The 17290-nt window shown below is 57.3% G+C and overlaps 4 protein-coding genes across 4 annotated transcripts; 3 read left to right on the top strand and 1 right to left on the bottom strand.

Annotated features, from left to right (window-relative positions):
* Positions 1-3503: 3503 nt before the first annotated feature.
* Positions 3504-5485, top strand: EX895_005717 (uncharacterized protein; the record flags this gene model as incomplete). Its single annotated transcript, XM_029886309.1, has 2 exons — positions 3504-5261; positions 5354-5485. The coding sequence occupies 2 exons, from the start codon at positions 3504-3506 to the stop codon at positions 5483-5485; spliced, it is 1890 nt and encodes a 629-aa protein (XP_029737540.1).
* A 1914-nt stretch (positions 5486-7399) lies between these two features.
* On the top strand, positions 7400-7815 carry EX895_005716 (uncharacterized protein; the record flags this gene model as incomplete). Its single annotated transcript, XM_029886308.1, has 2 exons — positions 7400-7579; positions 7687-7815. 2 exons carry the CDS (start codon positions 7400-7402, stop codon positions 7813-7815), a joined length of 309 nt encoding a protein of 102 aa, XP_029737539.1.
* Positions 7816-9634: 1819 nt separating this feature from the next.
* Positions 9635-13268, top strand: EX895_005715 (uncharacterized protein; the record flags this gene model as incomplete). The annotated part of the gene is made up of 2 exons (XM_029886307.1): positions 9635-11509; positions 11619-13268. The coding sequence occupies 2 exons, from the start codon at positions 9635-9637 to the stop codon at positions 13266-13268; spliced, it is 3525 nt and encodes a 1174-aa protein (XP_029737538.1).
* A 283-nt stretch (positions 13269-13551) lies between these two features.
* EX895_005714 (uncharacterized protein) lies at positions 13552-17166 on the bottom strand (the record flags this gene model as incomplete). The annotated part of the gene is made up of 1 exon (XM_029886306.1): positions 13552-17166. One exon carries the CDS (start codon positions 17164-17166, stop codon positions 13552-13554), a length of 3615 nt encoding a protein of 1204 aa, XP_029737537.1.
* Between the last annotated feature and the right edge of the window lie 124 nt (positions 17167-17290).

The raw sequence follows: 17290 nt of genomic DNA, 5'->3' as shown, positions 1-17290 counted from the left end.
TCGTGCAGGCTCGTGCAGGCTCGTCAGGGTCCAGCACTGCGAAGAAGTCGGCCGTGCCAATTGTCAAAGCCTATCTAACATCTGTTCGAAAGCTCCACCATAACACCCGAAAAAAATGCGCCTTCGACGTGAGCCGCTCAAACTAGCCAAGCCGATGACACGTACGGACGACCTTGGATCCACTCAGACGCCAGCCACCAGCATCGCGGTCGGTCTTGCTGTGTCTCCTTCCAAACCGAGACTAACATTCGCTATTAAGACGTAACGAAGGTAGTGGCGCTTGGCCTACTTCACATCGGAAGGGCCTTGGCATCGATACCGCCAGCTGCGAGCAAAGCCAGCAACTTGCAGAAGCTGCATCAACGTGTTTTGCTCAAAGGTTGCCTGACCAGATCGCAAAGAGTCGCTGCGCAATTTCTAATTCCTGAGCCTGACGAGGCTTGAATCCGTCGTGACCTCACCTTAAGCATACGCCGCAGGTTGGTGCTCTCTCGGCCATCTGCGAGCGGCGGTGGCGCGTGTTTGCTAAGCGATGCAGGTTCGTTGCACCGCCAACCCGACTGGCTGGGTTGGGAAACGTCTTGGCTGTTGTGCGCGTGGGCGCTGCCTCAATATATAATTTAAATAGGAAGATCAGGCACACGGGCGGCAGTCCAATTTGCGACTCACGCCTCTCTCTCTCCCTGTCTGTCTGTCTGTCTGTCTGTCTGTCTGTCTGTCTGTCTGTGTTCCATCCCGACTGAAACACGATGCAAGATGAGCTGATGGACTCCTCTGTGCATGCCACGCAGTCCACATCGTTAAAAGCTTTACCTGGAAGCCGATGATCCCCGCAATTGACGCCCAGCTACAAAGGAGACGCTCGACCGGAGGTGAGCAGAGCAAGTGATGGAGGCGAGGCAAAGAACTGCGATGTGATCGCCCGACCTGCCCTCAACTTGTTAGCTCGTTACCTTGGCTGTGGGAAGGTCAGAGAGACGCGGGCACAACGCCAGCTCGACAAGCAAGAACGAGTCTTAAAAGATGTGCAGCAGCAGATGACCTAAGAGGCAAGTATACAGTCTGCGTAAGAATGCAGCAGCGCGACTTTTGTTTGCGGCGCAAGAGAGAGGAGACACAAAAAATAAATAAAAAATAGCTTGATATCGATTCCCATTGCCAAGGTCGTGGAAATCGGCGGTGCGGGCTAAACAGCTCTCTGCAGCAATGCACGTAAAATGTTTGGTCAATATTGGATCCTGATTTGTTGTGGACGTAGTAGCGTCGACAATTCTTTACAACAATGTTACCTGCGAGAAAGGTGCGTTCCGATGTAAGACCCTTACACGAGCTGCCGACGTAAGAACGGATTCTTTGAAGCGGCGTAGGTGCGGAAACGGTTGGCGCGCATTAATGTGGGGTTCCGGAAGTTGGAGGCAGCAGCAGAGCAGGTGGAGCAGAGGACAGGATAGATCGACAAGATTTGGTGATTATGCTAAGCATGGCCTCGAGTTCCGTCGGCTCATCCGGAACTCTTCCTCACTGCCTCTCTTTCACTGCCTCTCCGCGCCCGGCCCCACCCCCTCGGCCTATCTTCCTGATCTAGAAGCAAACGACTTGTTTTTGGTATTGTCGTCGACTTGATCCTGCTTCAAATACATCGAGCAAAGTGTTGGCCGTGTCAACGCTTGCAGGCAGCAACATTGAGTCAACGGCGTATGCATGAAACGATTTTTCGGATCATTCTTCTATGGAGAGAGAAAAATAAAACAGTTATTAAAATTAAGAGTTGAAGGGGACAGCAGCCCATGTCGGCTTTGCTCATCCAAGTCAATCGGTCGCAGGTTTTGGAGTTGCAGTCGGCTCACCCGTGACAGTCTAGTTTCAGTATTCGGACCTCCAAGTCGAGGCAGGCAGAGCATACTGCTACTCCGCCCTGCTCGTCTGCTCTTTCAACGCTGACGAGATACAAAGCTCACTGCACGCAGCGCTTAGCAATCCGTTTCATCGTTCTGGCTGTGCTTTCCTCTCTCGTTCTCTCTCCTCTCCCTCTCCCTCTCTCTCTCTCTCTCACACACACACACTCGCCACATCTCGACGTTTGCTTTGCTTTACTGCTCTCACTGTTGAACGCCGTCCTGCCGCCTTTCCATCATCACCCTCCAGTTGCAGGGGTTTGCGACGCTCGCTTAGCACATACGACTCTCTGCTTTTGTCTGCGAAAGCATTCGCCGCGAGCATAAGCTGCACCTTGTTCCTGCTCGTCTGCTTGACCTCTTTCGCCTCTCCATCAGCAAGCGGATACCAAGTCTCGCCCGCTTCACTGCAACTGCATAGAGAGACATCGCCTTGGCTAAGCCTTTCTACGTTTCACCCATCAGCTTAGCAGAACCTATCGACTTTGGCCCACGTCAAGCTTGCCTCAGCTTCCGCCCTTCCTGCCTCGTCCATCTGGTCTTGCAATCTCTCAATCCGTCCCATCACCAGGTTTTGCCTTTCTTCACTACACCTAGACACCCTCTGCTACTGCAAGTCAGTCTCAGAACGCCCTGCGCCCGCTTCTCGACGTCTGCTGAGACCACCAGCCAAGTGGCCTGCACAGCGCTTATTACATCCACCTCCTTCTTCTCTGTCCGCACACTGCACTCTATCTCATCTGCACGACTTTGTTGCAGTCGGCGTTCACATCTCACAGTCACCCGCGGCACGTAAGCTTGTATCGACTCAGCACAGCTCGGTCCAGCCAGCTTAGCCCTGCCATCAGCCCGCCCAACAACTCCCTCACACCATATGCGCCTCCCACCATCTACTTGACAGTCCAGAACACCTCCCTGCCATCACTGGACAGCATCCTCCTCGCCATCACCAGCAACACCACCTTCCTCAGCGGATAGCAAGTTGTCGATCGCTTTCCCCACCGACACCTCTCCAACTACAGAAGCGCAGTTGCAGTGTGTAGTCGTTGAGCTCTACGCGCATCACTTTACCTCACCATCGTTCTGTGTTGGCACCTTGAAACGACCAGCCCTGGCCTCGACATTCTCCTCGCGCAATTAACTTCGCTACCCGCAGAGTCTCTCCTCTTCGCTTCCGCCCGGACGGCGTTGTTGTTGGGGTGCGCTGTCGCTACATTTGTCGCCATTTCTCGTCACTTCGGCCAGAAGCCTCCTCAACTCGAGCATGTCGAAATCAGCATGAGTTCAGCATCAACACAACAACAAACGCACCCCGCCTGTAGTGGCGGCTGCAGCCCCACCAGCCAGTCGTATAACAGCTCGCCCGGTCCAAGCCGTCTGCAAAGTCCTGTGGCATCTCCTTCCGCGTTCAACCATCAGACAAGTACACCACTGCCACTATCCTCCCAGGGCGTAGTAACCGTTTCCGCATCGTCGGACCGCACAGAAAGACCAATGCGTCAATCATCTAAAGAGCCTCTACCAGCGACCATCCCATCAAACGAAAGCGTGGCATCACAAGGCGTGTCTCGCGCTTCGCCTCCTGCATCACGCACCAGCCGGCCGCACATGGCCGAGTCAGCGTCTTCATCGTCGACCGACCCTCGACTTCACTCAGCTGCCACCAGTCCTGCTGCATCAGCCTCGTTGAGTGCGCAACAATCACACCGGATTCGTCTCCCCACCGCTGCGCAACGTCGTCGTGCTCGCGAGCTTGCCACCGTGCTCTTGACGCTGACTAACTGTTCAGGTTGTCATCGACCGGTTCAGGATCCCGTCACTCTACCCTGTGGACACTCAACCTGCCTGCAGTGTATCAAAGATGCTGTGCTTACCAAGACCATCCCAGCCGAGGACGAGGTGCAGCCTCTGCCCTGTCTCAGCCATCTGCCACCCCGTCTCCCGCTCGGCCCTATGACTGTACCTTGTCCTGCGCACAGCTGCCCACGCTCCGCCATCGGGCGAGGTATTGGCGTCTGGGCTGGTCATCGACCTCGCTATGGCCTCATCCCCACCTACACCGAGAGGCTTCCTTTGGGTGCCCAAGATGTAGGGCCCGGAGCGCCTCCTGTCGACGGGTTTGTTATGGGTGTCGCAGACCACCCGCTTCGACTTACCGTCATCGGCCCACAGACTCGATCCAAAGCCCACCTTTTCGCTGTTCCACCCCAAGGTGTTGAACCACCTAACGCGGCTGCAGGCGCTCATCAGACCGCCACGACGTTGCTGCCGTCCTTGGCGACCAGCAACATGCTCCGTACCGATGTGACTCTCAGCAAGGCAGTCGCCATCCTCATGCGGTATGCTTCCTCGCCGCTGCCTCGCTCCCCTCGCCAGCGACGTAGCCTACCAGCGTCAAGCACCCCTTCTGCATCCACCAACATGCGATCGTACCATCCTCGCATCGGCAGCTCCGTAGGCGTGGCCCGAGATCCGTCTACGTCTGCAGGCTCGTCGGCAGGAGCTCGAGCACGTGCAGGTGCGCCCACACGCAGGTCAACTCAAGCCAGATCGGGCGGCCGTGGCCAAGCTCCTGCTTTCTTGTCCGCTCGTCGTCGCCAACGACCCCGCATGCCACATGCTGGGATGGGAATATTTGGTCAGAATGAATCGGAACTCGAAAGTGGCACGGTGGGCGGTATACGTGCCGCCGCCTCGGACTCCGATGACAGTTTCACTCACGATAGCGACTATGATTCCAGCGCTGACACCACAGCTCCGGCGCGTTACTTGCGCAACACTGACAATCACGACGACAACGAAGATGGCTGGGCCGTTCATACTGCCACTGACGGTGAGCGTTCCGATCAGGACAATAGCGACCATCTGTGGCCCGACCGTGTAGGCGGCGCGTACTCTCGTCCGCCTACGGTCAGCAACGCTGCTCGCAGACGTGGCGGCAAGGACCGTTTGAAGCGTCGCCGCGGACGTCGCAGTGATGGCAGTGCCTCGAGCGTTAATTCGTCTAAGAAGGTTGATACGGTGCACGGCGACGGTAAAGTGGCCAAGACGGAAGTGGAAGATGCAGCCGAGGAAGGAACTGCACGTCATTTGGATTCAGGTTGGAGCACGGAAGAATCGAGCGCCGGTCCCCATCTGCGTCGTGATAATGGCACTGAGACTCTCGTTGATGCCGTCCGTCGTCGTCGTGCCGAGCAAGCCCGCGGTCTAGCCAGCGCTGCTAGTGACGCAGACGGCGAGGTCGTCCCCAACGCCAACAAAGATGGGGTCGAGGCCAAGCACAGTCTCGCGCTCTCCTCCAGGGTCGGGCTCAACGGGGAGCCTCTGATCCAGTCGGTCGCGACGCTGCACTCTGAGCTTGTCGAGGTACTTGAATGCCAGCTCTGCTATTTGCTGCTCTACGATCCCCTCACCACCCCCTGCGGCCATACCTTCTGCAAGTCCTGCTTCGCCCGCAGTCTCGACCATGGCGATCGATGCCCGCTGTGTCGAGCCGAAATGCCCAACTTCTCCTTCTTCCAGGACCATCGTCCCAACGCAGCTCTACTCAAAGTGCTCACTTCGGATACCGCCACATTCTCCGACGATGACGCGATGGACTCGGACTCGACACACGATACTAAGATCGCCGCCACTAGCACCTTTGCGGGTATCTCGGTCGCCATGAGCACGGGGGTGGATGCCGACGATCCGCCGTCTGGCACTCGCCCTGCCGGTTACATTGTTGACGATGATCCGGAGTCGGCACCCCACCATTATGGCTTCAAGCGTCTCTACGAGCAGCGCAAAACTGCGATCGAGCAGGAAGAGCGCGAGGCGCGGTTGTCGACTCCCATCTTCGTTTGTACGCTCGCCTTTCCCGGGATGCCCACCATCCTGCACATTTTCGAGCCGCGCTATCGTCTCATGGTACGCCGATGCCTCGAGAGCGGCAATCCACGATTCGGCATGGTGTTGCCATCGAGAACCAACGGCGGCACAGAGGAATACGGGACGATGCTGGAAATAAAGTCGGTGCAGATGCTTGCCGATGGGCGCAGTATGCTAGAGACGGTGGGCTCATATCGCTTCCGTCTGCTAGAGAAGGGCTCGCTCGATGGATATACAGTAGGCCGCGTCGAGCGTGTCGACGATATTTCGCTCGAGGAAGAGGCGGAGCTGGAACGAGCTGTGCTTCTGCGCCGCATTGAGCTGGAGCGCAAAAAGGCCGCCGAAGTAGCTGAATGGCCGCGAGCGAGTTCTACGGCGCCGAACTCGTCAGCTCCCATGCACATGCAGCCTGGCCGAAGTCAAGACGAGGAGCAGGCGACATCTGACACCGGCTCCGCTCGACCCGAAATGTCTCAGGTAGAAAGTGATGCGCTGTCCATCTACCGGACTAGCGGCTCTTCGTCCGAATCCGTTCAGCAACAACAGCCGTCGTCCGAGGTCGACCCATCAACAATTCAGGCTAGTGGGCAGGTGGGCGCGAGGGAGCAAGAGGATGACAACGCCGCCGACGCGGATGAGAACGGTCTGCTGCCATTCAAGCCGGTGCCTGCAGAACCCTCAATCGAGGAGCTTACGGATATTTGCACGTCCTTCATCGAGACATTGCGTTCAGGCTCGGCACCTTGGTTGCTGTCGCGTCTCAACCACACGTACGGGCCCATGCCGAGGGCAGACGAAGTGGAGAGGCTGGGCTACTGGATGGCGCTGGTGATGCCCATCGACGAGCACGAAAAGGCCAAGCTACTGCCCATCCGTAGTCGACGTCTGCGCCTGTGTCTGGTGGTTCATTGGATCGAACAGCTCCGGCAGAGCTGGTGGTTCAACAGCGGATGCACCGTCTCGTAAAACGCGTTAGACGATATGGCTCGATTCAGATCCATCATGAGGAAGGAATCAAGCGTCGTTTTTTTACATACCCCTCTTTTTTGCTGTTGCAAAGATACCCACGACGTTGCTTGCAGCTTTCAGACATCGTTGTGCCCTCCTTCCGTTGTGTTCGAATAGCATTTTTCTGCATCATTTGGTCTGCATGAACAACTTCTGTACATGCCATATTGACGCTAGACTGTGGAGCTGTATTGTCTGTGGAGATGTTTAAAAAGGTGCTGAGCCCAATCGTGGTTCTGAGCCGGTAATGACGTTGAGCTGATCGGCCACTTTTTGAGGTAAAGATTTTCAAGGGCCATTGTTCCCGCACTAGAGCAGTGTGATTGTTGAATTTGACCTCGACTCCACAGGTCAGCGTCATTTCACGCAAGCACAGGCGGCACCCGGCCTCTATGCTTTATTTTTTCGGCGATTGGTCATCCGTTTTCTAGCCAAGGAGGCCCAAGCTCAATATCGCTCCGCTCTCTTCTCAATCTACCAACCCCCCACCACCACCGTTAGTCCTACACATCTATATCCACATAGGTGTGTGCTTTAAATTCGCAAACATAGGCGCAGCAATCTCGATCGCATCGTCAATCTTGGGTTCCAAACCGCAGTGGGACCAGTTGGACGAATCACGCAAGATGGCGGCTAAACAGGCAGCTGAAAAGCTCATTTCGGAACACCTTATTGCCGTGTTCAGCAAGAGTTACTGCCCTTACTGCTCGCAGGCCAAGAGCGTCATCGACAAGCTCGGACTCGACAAGAGCAAGGTCGGCATCCTGGAGCTCGACCAGATGGGATCCGAGGGTTCTGATATCCAGGTACGTTCCATCGGGCCGCAAAGGTGTCAGGAGGTTCATAGACAGAGTGCGATGCTGACTGAAATGTGTTGATGTTCGACCTTGGTTGGATGGGATGGGTTTGACAGGCTTATCTCCAGGACAAGACAGGCCAGCGCACTGTGCCCAACATCTTTATCAACCAGAACCACCTTGGTGGCTGCTCCGACCTCCTCGACGCTCAGAAGTCCGGAAAGCTCCAGTCGCTCATCAAGTAAAGCGTTCGGTCCTTGCTGTATCTACGAAGAGACATTGGAATATCAGATTCGACTCTGCGTTAGATCTCCTGGTGTGTGTGATTGCGCGGAACTTTTGGTCCGTTTGATGGATCCCGCCGCCGACCTTGTCGGCTTCGAGCCGGTTGTGTAGTAGCTTGGAGGCACAGGCCAGTGCTCGGCGACGCTGACCTGTTCCCGCCCGACCGCGAGGTATCGTAAACTCAGAGAGCGAAGGAGAAGACGCGAAGCGCTGAGCATTGTAGGCGCGCGAAGCTTCTTCAAGTCTCGCTGTGATGCGTGGACAAAGGGACGTCCGTGAGTTTTTCAGCGTCGGCCAAGCATGCCCCGAAATGAATGCTACGCACAAGCCTCGTTATACTATTTCGATTGTGTAAGCAGCTGGACGATCATTGGGAATCAACTAGCGCACAGCTCGAAGATGATACTCGACGTCTAGGCGTGTTCGTGGTGCGCGCATCATGTCAGATGTCATTCCGAGTGGGAACGTGTGTCAAAGAAGAGGAGCGATCCGGAGGCAGGAAGGTATCTTGAAAAGAACAAACGAAAGAGGGGAGAACGCAGGCGTAAATGGGCGCAGTTCAGCTGTGTGCACCTTGCGCTTGCTTTCTTTGGAAGAGGGTCAATGGGTTGCTAACTCCTGGGCTCGACGGCGTGATTGCGATATGTGTAGAGTGTGCGTGCATGCCGGTCGGGGAGAGAGAGATAGAGGGATCATTGCAATGGAGCGGCCGCCATTGTCTTCGAGTTAGGTTGGGTGGTAGAAACCGCTAGCTGCATGAGCCGAACAAGCTTCGGACGACCATCTTATCAAACTTACACACACCCCCTACTCGCTACCCTTGCTCGTTTGCTAACAAGCACATCTTGTCCACCGGACAACATCGCTTGTTCAGACCTCTAAGCGTTCAGCATTTCAGCGTGAAAAGCCATAATTCATTCATCCATCTGCTCGCGATCAGATCGCTTCCTGCATGCTGTCTTCTCATCTAAGCCTTTTTGCCAGACGACGATTCTTAGCGTCGGCCGAATTGGCGCTTTGTCCTGCGTGCTAACTCAGCAACGAGCAGGGCTACCTTGTGCTCTTTCGCTTGGGTGCGGTCGGATCTCTGCTCGGACCTCTTGTCGCAACGTGTCGCACGCGGGAACAAATTCGGAGGTTCTCTTCAACAACTTTGGTCGAATGCCCTGTGCATTCGGTGCATTCTTCTAGTGTGATACCGAGTTGGTAGACGCGGGTTGGCAGGGCTTGTCGGTAGGCTGTGATCGCGCTCAGGGCACGCAACGCGAAGCCACTCCGCGATGCGATGCGATGCGATGCGATGCGATGCGATGCGATGCGATGCGATGCGGCGTGCCTCGATACACTGTCCTCCCGGGCCAGTGCCTCTTCTTCTGGGCCAGTGGTAGGGTTGTTGCTGGCTGCTGTCCGACATAGCAGCGCAGGGGGTTAGCAATCTAGCCGAATACGAGTTCCGCGATAGAAGGAAAAGCTTCGCCGTTGCGCAATAGTCCGCGGGCTTGTTTTTGTAGACAAACAACAAAGCGTCGGACCCCAGCTGAAGAGGAGGAAGAACTCATGTTGCCGAGGGGATATTGTAGAGTAGCGCGCAAGAGGGCTTCATCTCATGAAGGATATATAGTCTAGAAACGCTTATCGAGGAGGGCCAGCTTTCACTTACGCCAGCATTGCTTCCTACGAATTCTCTTTCCCTTTTCACTCTCTTCAAATTACTTCTTCCCAGCTTTCGCGCTCGCCTTTCACACATTCACTCTCCTCCCATCATCGCGCCTCGTCGCCATGAGCGTCGCGCTGTCACCTGTCGCTCATGGTTCCGGACAAGGAGGTATTGCAAGCATGATGCACGGCAACGGCAATGGCACCGACTCGTCCGGGTTCCCGCTGGCGGCCGACGCGACGGTTGGGGAAATGTTGACGCTTGTCGATGCGCTTGCGCTCAAAATGTATCCGAAAGGGTTCTGGCAGCTGACGTGGTCGATGAACGCGGTCAACTTGGCGTCCTTTTTGCTGGTCACGGTGGCGCTGCGTGCGTATCGGTCGCGGAAGAATCCGGTGCCGTTTTGGTTGGTCCGGCTGGAGCAACGGCCGTATCGCATCAAGCGCAAGGTCGTGCCATGTGTGGGTTCGTCGCCAGCACACGGGGTAGATATCGGGTCTAATGCGCTGCCGACGCACAGCTCGGATGTTTCTCCTCGAAGCACGCATTGGATCGTACAGAAGTGGGAGAGACTGCTCGGTCGACGCCGAAGCACCATTTCGATCAATGGTGAAAAAGGTGTAGCATCTGGACCGACACACACGATAGAAACAACGGACGAAGAAATGCGCATGGGCTGGTTCATCACTGCCTCGTGCGTCAATTGCCACCTGCTCTTCACCAGCACCTACGTCCTCGTGCTCGCCGTCAGAACCCTACAATCCCACACCACCCGACTTGGCACCTCACCGCCTGCGCTCCTCGATCCCGGCGGTTTAGACTGCATCATGATCGCTGCCATCTTCTCCACCGCCTACTTCGCCGCCATTGGCTACATGGCGCTCCTGCTGCCCAACGTGCCTCCCTGGCTGTGGAACAGCAGCGTCGTGCTCATCTACACGCAGGTCATCGTCGTCGGCGGCATGTCGACCTTGATGATCGCGAGCAGTGGCAGCAAGATCACGAGTCATCGGAGCTTCTTGCATCTGGCGCGGGCGGTGCTGCCGAGCTTCGGCGTGGAGTTTGGCGAGCAGGGCGAGCTGGAACAGGTCGCTGGGGCGGTGTTGATGGGCATTGCGAGGTTGGCATGGGCGGAGTCGATGCGGATGAAGATGTGGCAGCAGCTCGCGCAGGGGCTGGTGGCGTTGGGCGGATTTGCGTTGGCGCTGGTGTATTTGGCAATCTTGGTGCTCTTGGCTAGAAGGGTGGCGAAGGAGTTGGTGGAGTTGAGGAGCTCGTCCGGTCGCACGAGGTTCGAGGCGAAGCAGCAGAAGCTTGCATCGGCTGGTTCCGCTGTGTTGACGTGGCCTCCCGTGGCTGCGCAATTCAGTCTGGGCCCCACTGCAGCGGCAGCAGCGGCGGCGGCACAGAGTCCCACGGTCCTAAAAAGTTCAGCCATTCTATGCGCAGCGAGAATGGACCTGCCTCTCCGAATGTCGTACCTCGCCGCACGTACGCCACCCATGACACCTGCGCCTAGTGGTCCACTTCCCCTACCACCCGTCGAGGGAGCATCTTCCAACACCGGCGACTCGCGCATCAGCCCTCCAACGCCGATCGCTACAAGCATGAGCCCCGGGACTCGTCTCCCTCTGCCTCTCTCCACCACCGATGCTTCCGCTGTTGCTTGCGCCCGGGCGTTCAGGGCGAGGGACCCGCACCTGGGCTCGTGTGTAAGGCTGTCCAGTGGGTCGGACAAGGAAGAGGCGTTCCAGACCACGCACGACGGCTACAGCAGCCTCGACTCGCCTACGGATACCGTGGCCGGTTCAAGGCTCGACCTGGGCCCGCGCATCCGCGTCGACTCGGACGCAGCAGCCAACCCGTGGGACTTGGCGACACTGCACGAGGATCTGGCGACCAACGACGGCTACACGGCCGTCTGCAGGTTTCTTTTCAATTGCATAATCGACCACGTCGCTGTCATGCTGCAGTGCTTTTTCTTCGGCTGTCGTTCTGTAAGTCCCCTCCCATATGATGGTATTGTTGAGAGTACACGTCCCGCCCAGCTGACACCTCCCCTACATCGTTCCTTGCTTTTGTTGCTGTGTCTGGCAATCGATACAGGTGTATCTGCTGCTCGTGTTCACGAAAGACTATCCGAACAATGCGGCCCAGGCAAGCTCGATGGTCAACGTGGCGCTGATGGTCGCATCGTCGCTCTTCTCGGTTTTGTATGTGCTCAATTGCTTGAACCTGTTCGCACCGTTTCTGCTGTTCCCTGCTTCGCAGGTGAAGCTGGCGAGCATGCTAGCGAGTCTCACTCTGCCGGATTCTGGGTTGGAGGACCATGGTCGCAGCAGTAGCGGTAGCAGTAACAGGGGCAGGTCGAGCTGCAGAGGCGAGAGGAGAACCTCGCCGCTGGGCCAACCATTGGGCAACAGGTCGGCGGAGGAGCAGGCGCTGAAACACCACGATTCGCGCGCCAGCCTGGTTGCGTCTGCAAGCAAGCTGACGAGCGAAGAGTATACGAGCGGCAACAGCAGCGGCAGGGGTGCGTGGGGTGCTAGTGTCGACGCGAGTATTCACTCGCATTCATCTTTCAACAGAAAAGGTGATCGAGATGTTGATTCTTTTGCAGCGAGCGGCGTGGGATACCCTCCCATGTCGGCGAGCCTTCCAAATTGCCCGTCGCCAGCTGTCGGTGCAGGCAGACGGGATCGCAGCACCGCAAGTGGTAGCGGAGCTGACGTGGGGAAGATCGCAGCGCATGTCGTTGCGGCTGCGGTGAAAAGGTTGCGCCCTTCGACTGCCACCACCGCCAATGCTGCCAGCGCTGAAGGCAATACAGCTGCCACCACCACCTTTACCGATGGATCGCGCTCCCACGATCAGTACGTACCCTACGGCGCACTCATCTCCGCGGCCCGCGTCACGCGTGCGCCGCCTTCGTCTCTGGTGCACGAATCCAAGTCGTCAGCGCTGACTATGCCGCCATTCCGCTCGAAACGTCACCACACGAAACCGAACTCTGCTGCCGCGGGCTGGCGTCGTCAAGAAGCGTCCGAGTCGGGCTCCGCACGCTCCTCTTCGGTCTCGCAACGGCCGCCGACGGGCACGCAGCTGGTGCTCGACTCGCTCATCTCCTCGCACGCGCTGCCCATCCAAGGCTTCTACTGCCAAAGAAGCGCCATCGACTCATCGGCCGGGTTGCGTCTGTACCAGCAACAGCAGCAGCAGCATTCCAGCGATTTGGGCGAGTCCGGCGGCACGCCGATGAATGTCTTCGAGGAATACGCTCAAGCACGAGAAAGAGACCGGTCTTCCCAGCGCTCACTGCCTCCGTATCAGCAGAGGAGGGGCGCAGAGGAGGCAGAGGAGCACCTGGAGCTGTCGCATGCCGATGATGCGGACGCAGGCATGGGCGAAGCCTCGAAGCGAAGGCGGCACCGGCTGAGAATGCAGTTCCGGTGTCAGGTGGAGCAGAGCCGGCTGTCTGCTGGGTATCATGGTGGAATGCCCCGCGAACAGGCGCGAAATGGGGAGGGTGAGGTGAGTGTACCGACGATTGTTGCGCATCCGCCTACGCCGCTTGGGAGGGAGTTGGCGCAGCAGGAGGAGAAGGGGAGAAACGAGACGAAGATCTCGTTGCCACTGCAGTATCGGGCAGCTTCGGTCGAGGGTGGTTCTGAAGGCGACGAAGTTGGGCAAGATGGGGACAGAGAGGGTGGGGAGGACGAGGATGCTGCTTCGGTCGTGTCGGATACTTTTGGGTAGTCTTGCTGTGTCCACCTGTCCGTTGAAGGTGCCAAAGCATACCAACGAAAGGCCGTTGCTCTACCGTTGCAACCAGTTTATACAAACTTTTCCTTTGTGTCTTCGACAAAGTCGTATTTGTAAATGTCTTCTCAACTACTTGTAGCACTTTCCTTCTCTCACTTCGTCCTTCAGCTTTTCACTCTGTCCTAGTCAGAGTCGTTTCGTCTCTGCTTCGGAGATCTGGCGCAACTGCTTGGCATCAGTTTTCCATTGTCATGCCATTGTTACATCACGACTACAACTACATCGAGTACGGATTGCTTCCAGCTCCGGCACCACCGCCACCGTTCGCCCCACCTTGCGAGCGAACACCGTTCGGCGGACGTGACGGAAGGCCGTGTTGCTGCCTCTGCTGCTGCTGGCCCGGATACGGATGCTGTTGGTGTGCCGGTGGCAATCTTTGAGCATGCGGATGAGGATATCTACCGCCTCCATGTTGAGCTGACTGTTGCGAGTGTGAATTGGGGAATGGATGTCGTGCTCCCCCACCGCCACCGCCAATTCCGGCGTAGCCTCTACTGCCACCACCGGGTGCAGGTCCAGGTGCAGGACCAGACCGCATGGCTCCTGGAGGCGGCAGAGGTTGATCCCGCCCTTCGGCAAGGCTAGGCTGCTGCATGCTCATCATGGGGGGGCCGGCACCGTTCGACGGGTGCTGCTGCAGCGAAGGATGCGCGTACGACCCTCCTGCTCCTCCTGCACGTCCATACGCCCTCTGCTGTTGCCCCATCGGAGGGGGCTGAGCACCACCTGCTTGCAGATGCGGCTGTTGCTGAAACGAGGATCGCCCCATCCCTCCACTCACGGCGGCTGCTGCCGGTGCCGGGCCGTTATGTCCACCACCCTTCATTCCAAGCATCGTCCCCGTCGATGCCGCTCCCACCGCCGCAGTCACCGCAGGCGCAACCGCAGGAGCAGGCTTCCACTCCCTCCTCGCCCGATCAATCTCTTTACTGTGCTCGTACTTGGGCAAGCTCGTCGGATCGGCGGGGAACGGTTTGATCCAGAACCATTCGTGCTCCAACGCCTGGTGCGCCGTCATCCTCTTACGCGGATCAAGCACCAACAGTCTATCGATCAAGTCGGCACAACCCGGTCCAGCGTCCACAACTCGCGTAAAATGGTCCTTGACCTTCCTTGGATGGTCGCCAAACGCATGCTGCCCGGGAACCTCAGGGTGTGGATCTGGTCTGCCCATAGGATCCGCGTCTTTGACTCCTGGCAAGCTAGTCCAACCGGGGAAATTGGACTCGTTGGGCGACCCGCAAAGCTTGGCAATCTGCTCCAACTGGTTCAGCTCCGATGTACCCTTGAACAGTGGTCGACCCGTAATCATCTCTGCCAGAATACAGCCAATACCCCACATATCAATGGGCGGACCGTACTTCTTCTCGCCCGCGAGCAGTTCAGGCGGTCGATACCATCGCGTCACCACCATATTTGTGTATCGATTCGTGCCACCCGTCCAGCCCTTGCCCGTCCAGGACTGACCTGGGTCGCGGTAGGGCCGAGCCAAACCGAAGTCGGCGATCTGAAGCTGGCCATTGTTGTTGATGAGCAGATTGGCCGCCTTCATGTCACGATGAAGGATGCGATTCTTGTGCAGGTAGAGCGTACCTTCGAGCAGCTGTTTCATGTAGAGTTTAATCTGGCTGATCTCGAGTCGAATCGAAGGATTTTCGAGCATGCCGTTCAGGTCGTGATCCATGTACGGCTCGACCATGTATACGTCGCCCAGCTTGCCCCTCTCTCCCGACGGTCGAAAGGCCATGTCGATGACGGGGACGATGCTCGGGTGCTTGAGCTTCTTCAACAGCTTGATCTCTCGGAGAGCTGTGATGGGCAAGCCGTCCTTGGCGTCGTGAATAGTGACTTTTTTGAGTGCAACTTGGGTGCCAGTGAGGATGTGACGGCCCTTGAGTACTTCACCAAAGGTTCCCTGACCGAGCTTGATCGAGATCTCGTAGTCATCGAGCGATGAGCAGCCGACAAACTTGCGCTGGTTGAGCGGCACAAGCGGAGCACGCGCTTTGCGTCGTTCGCGTCCAGACATAGGAGGAGCGTCGGGTAGCTTGCGTGGAAGGCAGGAAAGTCGCACGGAAGGACAGGAAGGGTCGTCGAGCGCTTCGCAAGTAACGCGATAGTTGGCGTCGGCTACAATTCCAGCAGCGGCAGCAGGAGCAGCAGCAGTCGCAGATGCCGTGCCGGCAGAGGTAGAAGTTGCTAGAGCCGACGACGGTGCTGTCGCGAATGCTGAGCCTGGATGGCTTCCGGGCAATGCTGTGGCAGCGCCCGACTCGGAGCCGAGGCGCGAAGCAGGCATGGCAGGCGACTGCATGGTCTCTAGCTTGGGCGGGATCGGTGCTCCCGGTGCTACATTGTCGCCTGCGAGCGCTGCATCGCCGTCTTTTTGGATGATGGGTTCCAGCGCAGGGGGGACGACAGCATTGAAGTTGGCTTTGCGCTTGAGCAAGCCAGCGGGTGGGGAGCGAGATCGTGGGCGTTTCTGCGTGGTGCTAGAAGGCATTGGAGGATGCTCGGAATGCGACAGAAGGGGTGGTGGTACGGGTCTGCCCATCCTGGATGGAGGTCTATTTACAAATGGCTCGGTGCCGTTGACGTTGGCAGCCGGGTCGGTCGAGTGACTGTGAGATTTGCGGTGAGGAGGTGTAGGAGACCAACGGGCAAACTGTCGGTCTTTGGCGTTGGCTGCGGGCGGAGATAGTTCCCTCTCCCTGCCATTTCTGCCAGCTGGCCGTTGGCGTGGGTGCTCGCTCCTGTGATCGCTGTATCTGCTCGAGTCCCAATTGCGTTCGCGATCGGATCTTTCCGCACGTCGATCTGGCTCTCGACCCCAGTCTCTGTCTTCACCACCGCGACGACCGTTGCCCCAGCCATCCTCCCACCCTCGAATTGGATCGCGATTGTCGTGCTCCCAGCCGTGTGTGCTCGGACGAGAGTATCTTGGCTCTCGTGCTCGTTGTTCTTGAGACCTCGAAGAAGCACTCTTGTCTTCGCCAGAATCGTAGTAGCGATCGTGCTCCCAACGATCTTGCTGGTGACGATGGTGTGCTTCCACTGTGCGTGAATTGGAAGCGCCGTTTTCGTGCTCTCTGCTGCTGCGACGGGCTGAGGATGCGTTGGGCGAAGGACTGCGAGGGTGGCTCGAATGTGCATTCGAAGACGATGATCGCTGAATCCTGGGTGGTGAGGGCGAGCGTGGTTGATAGGAGGACGACTGGTGATCGTGAGGCCTGCGCGAATCGGAGTTTCGTTGGCGGTCATTGCCATGATGAGAGGTTGATGGACGCGGAGCGTTGATGGAAGGGTGTGGAGGCGTCTTTGGCGGTGGTGGACAGAAAGCAGACTTTGGCGCTGATGCTGATTCCCATTTGGAGGCGTCGCTATCATTTATGGCACCTTCCTCGTCTTCGTCATCATCTGCAGGTCGAGAATGTGACGGCGCTGATTTGTAATCATTTGGCTGCTGCTGATTTGAGGATGGTGGACGTCGAGGCCAATTCTTCGAGTTTGCATCTGTACCTGTAGATGCCATCGGCATTTGCGGCGCTGGAGACGGCTTCGCAGGAAGATGGTAAGCAGCAATCTTGGCCCTATCCAGCTTGACGGGAGGCCTGGATGACTCCTTTGAGGGCGACGGCGCGACTGATGAAGCAGAAGCAGAAGCAGAAGCAGAAGCAGAAGCAGAAGCAGAAGCAGAAGCAGAAGCAGAAGCAGAAGCAGAAGCAGAAGCAGAAGCAGAAGCGGGCCGATTGGCGACACCAGCAATGCGAATGCCGCCAGCGTCAGCAGATGATTGCGACGAAGATGACCGATGGTCCGACGGCGGCGGCATTTGTTCGAAATGGCAAATCCGACTAGATGCGAGCGATTGTCATCTGGAGGTCGTAAGTACCAAAGATCGAGAACCGAAAGGACAGCGTAGACCTATCGGAATCAGCGCCGCTTGTGAGCGGACC

Source organism: Sporisorium graminicola, chromosome SGRAM_7 (assembly GCF_005498985.1).
Source record: "Sporisorium graminicola strain CBS 10092 chromosome SGRAM_7, whole genome shotgun sequence".
Classification (NCBI taxonomy): domain Eukaryota; kingdom Fungi; phylum Basidiomycota; class Ustilaginomycetes; order Ustilaginales; family Ustilaginaceae; genus Sporisorium; species Sporisorium graminicola.
This window is presented reverse-complemented; position numbering and strand designations above follow the sequence as displayed.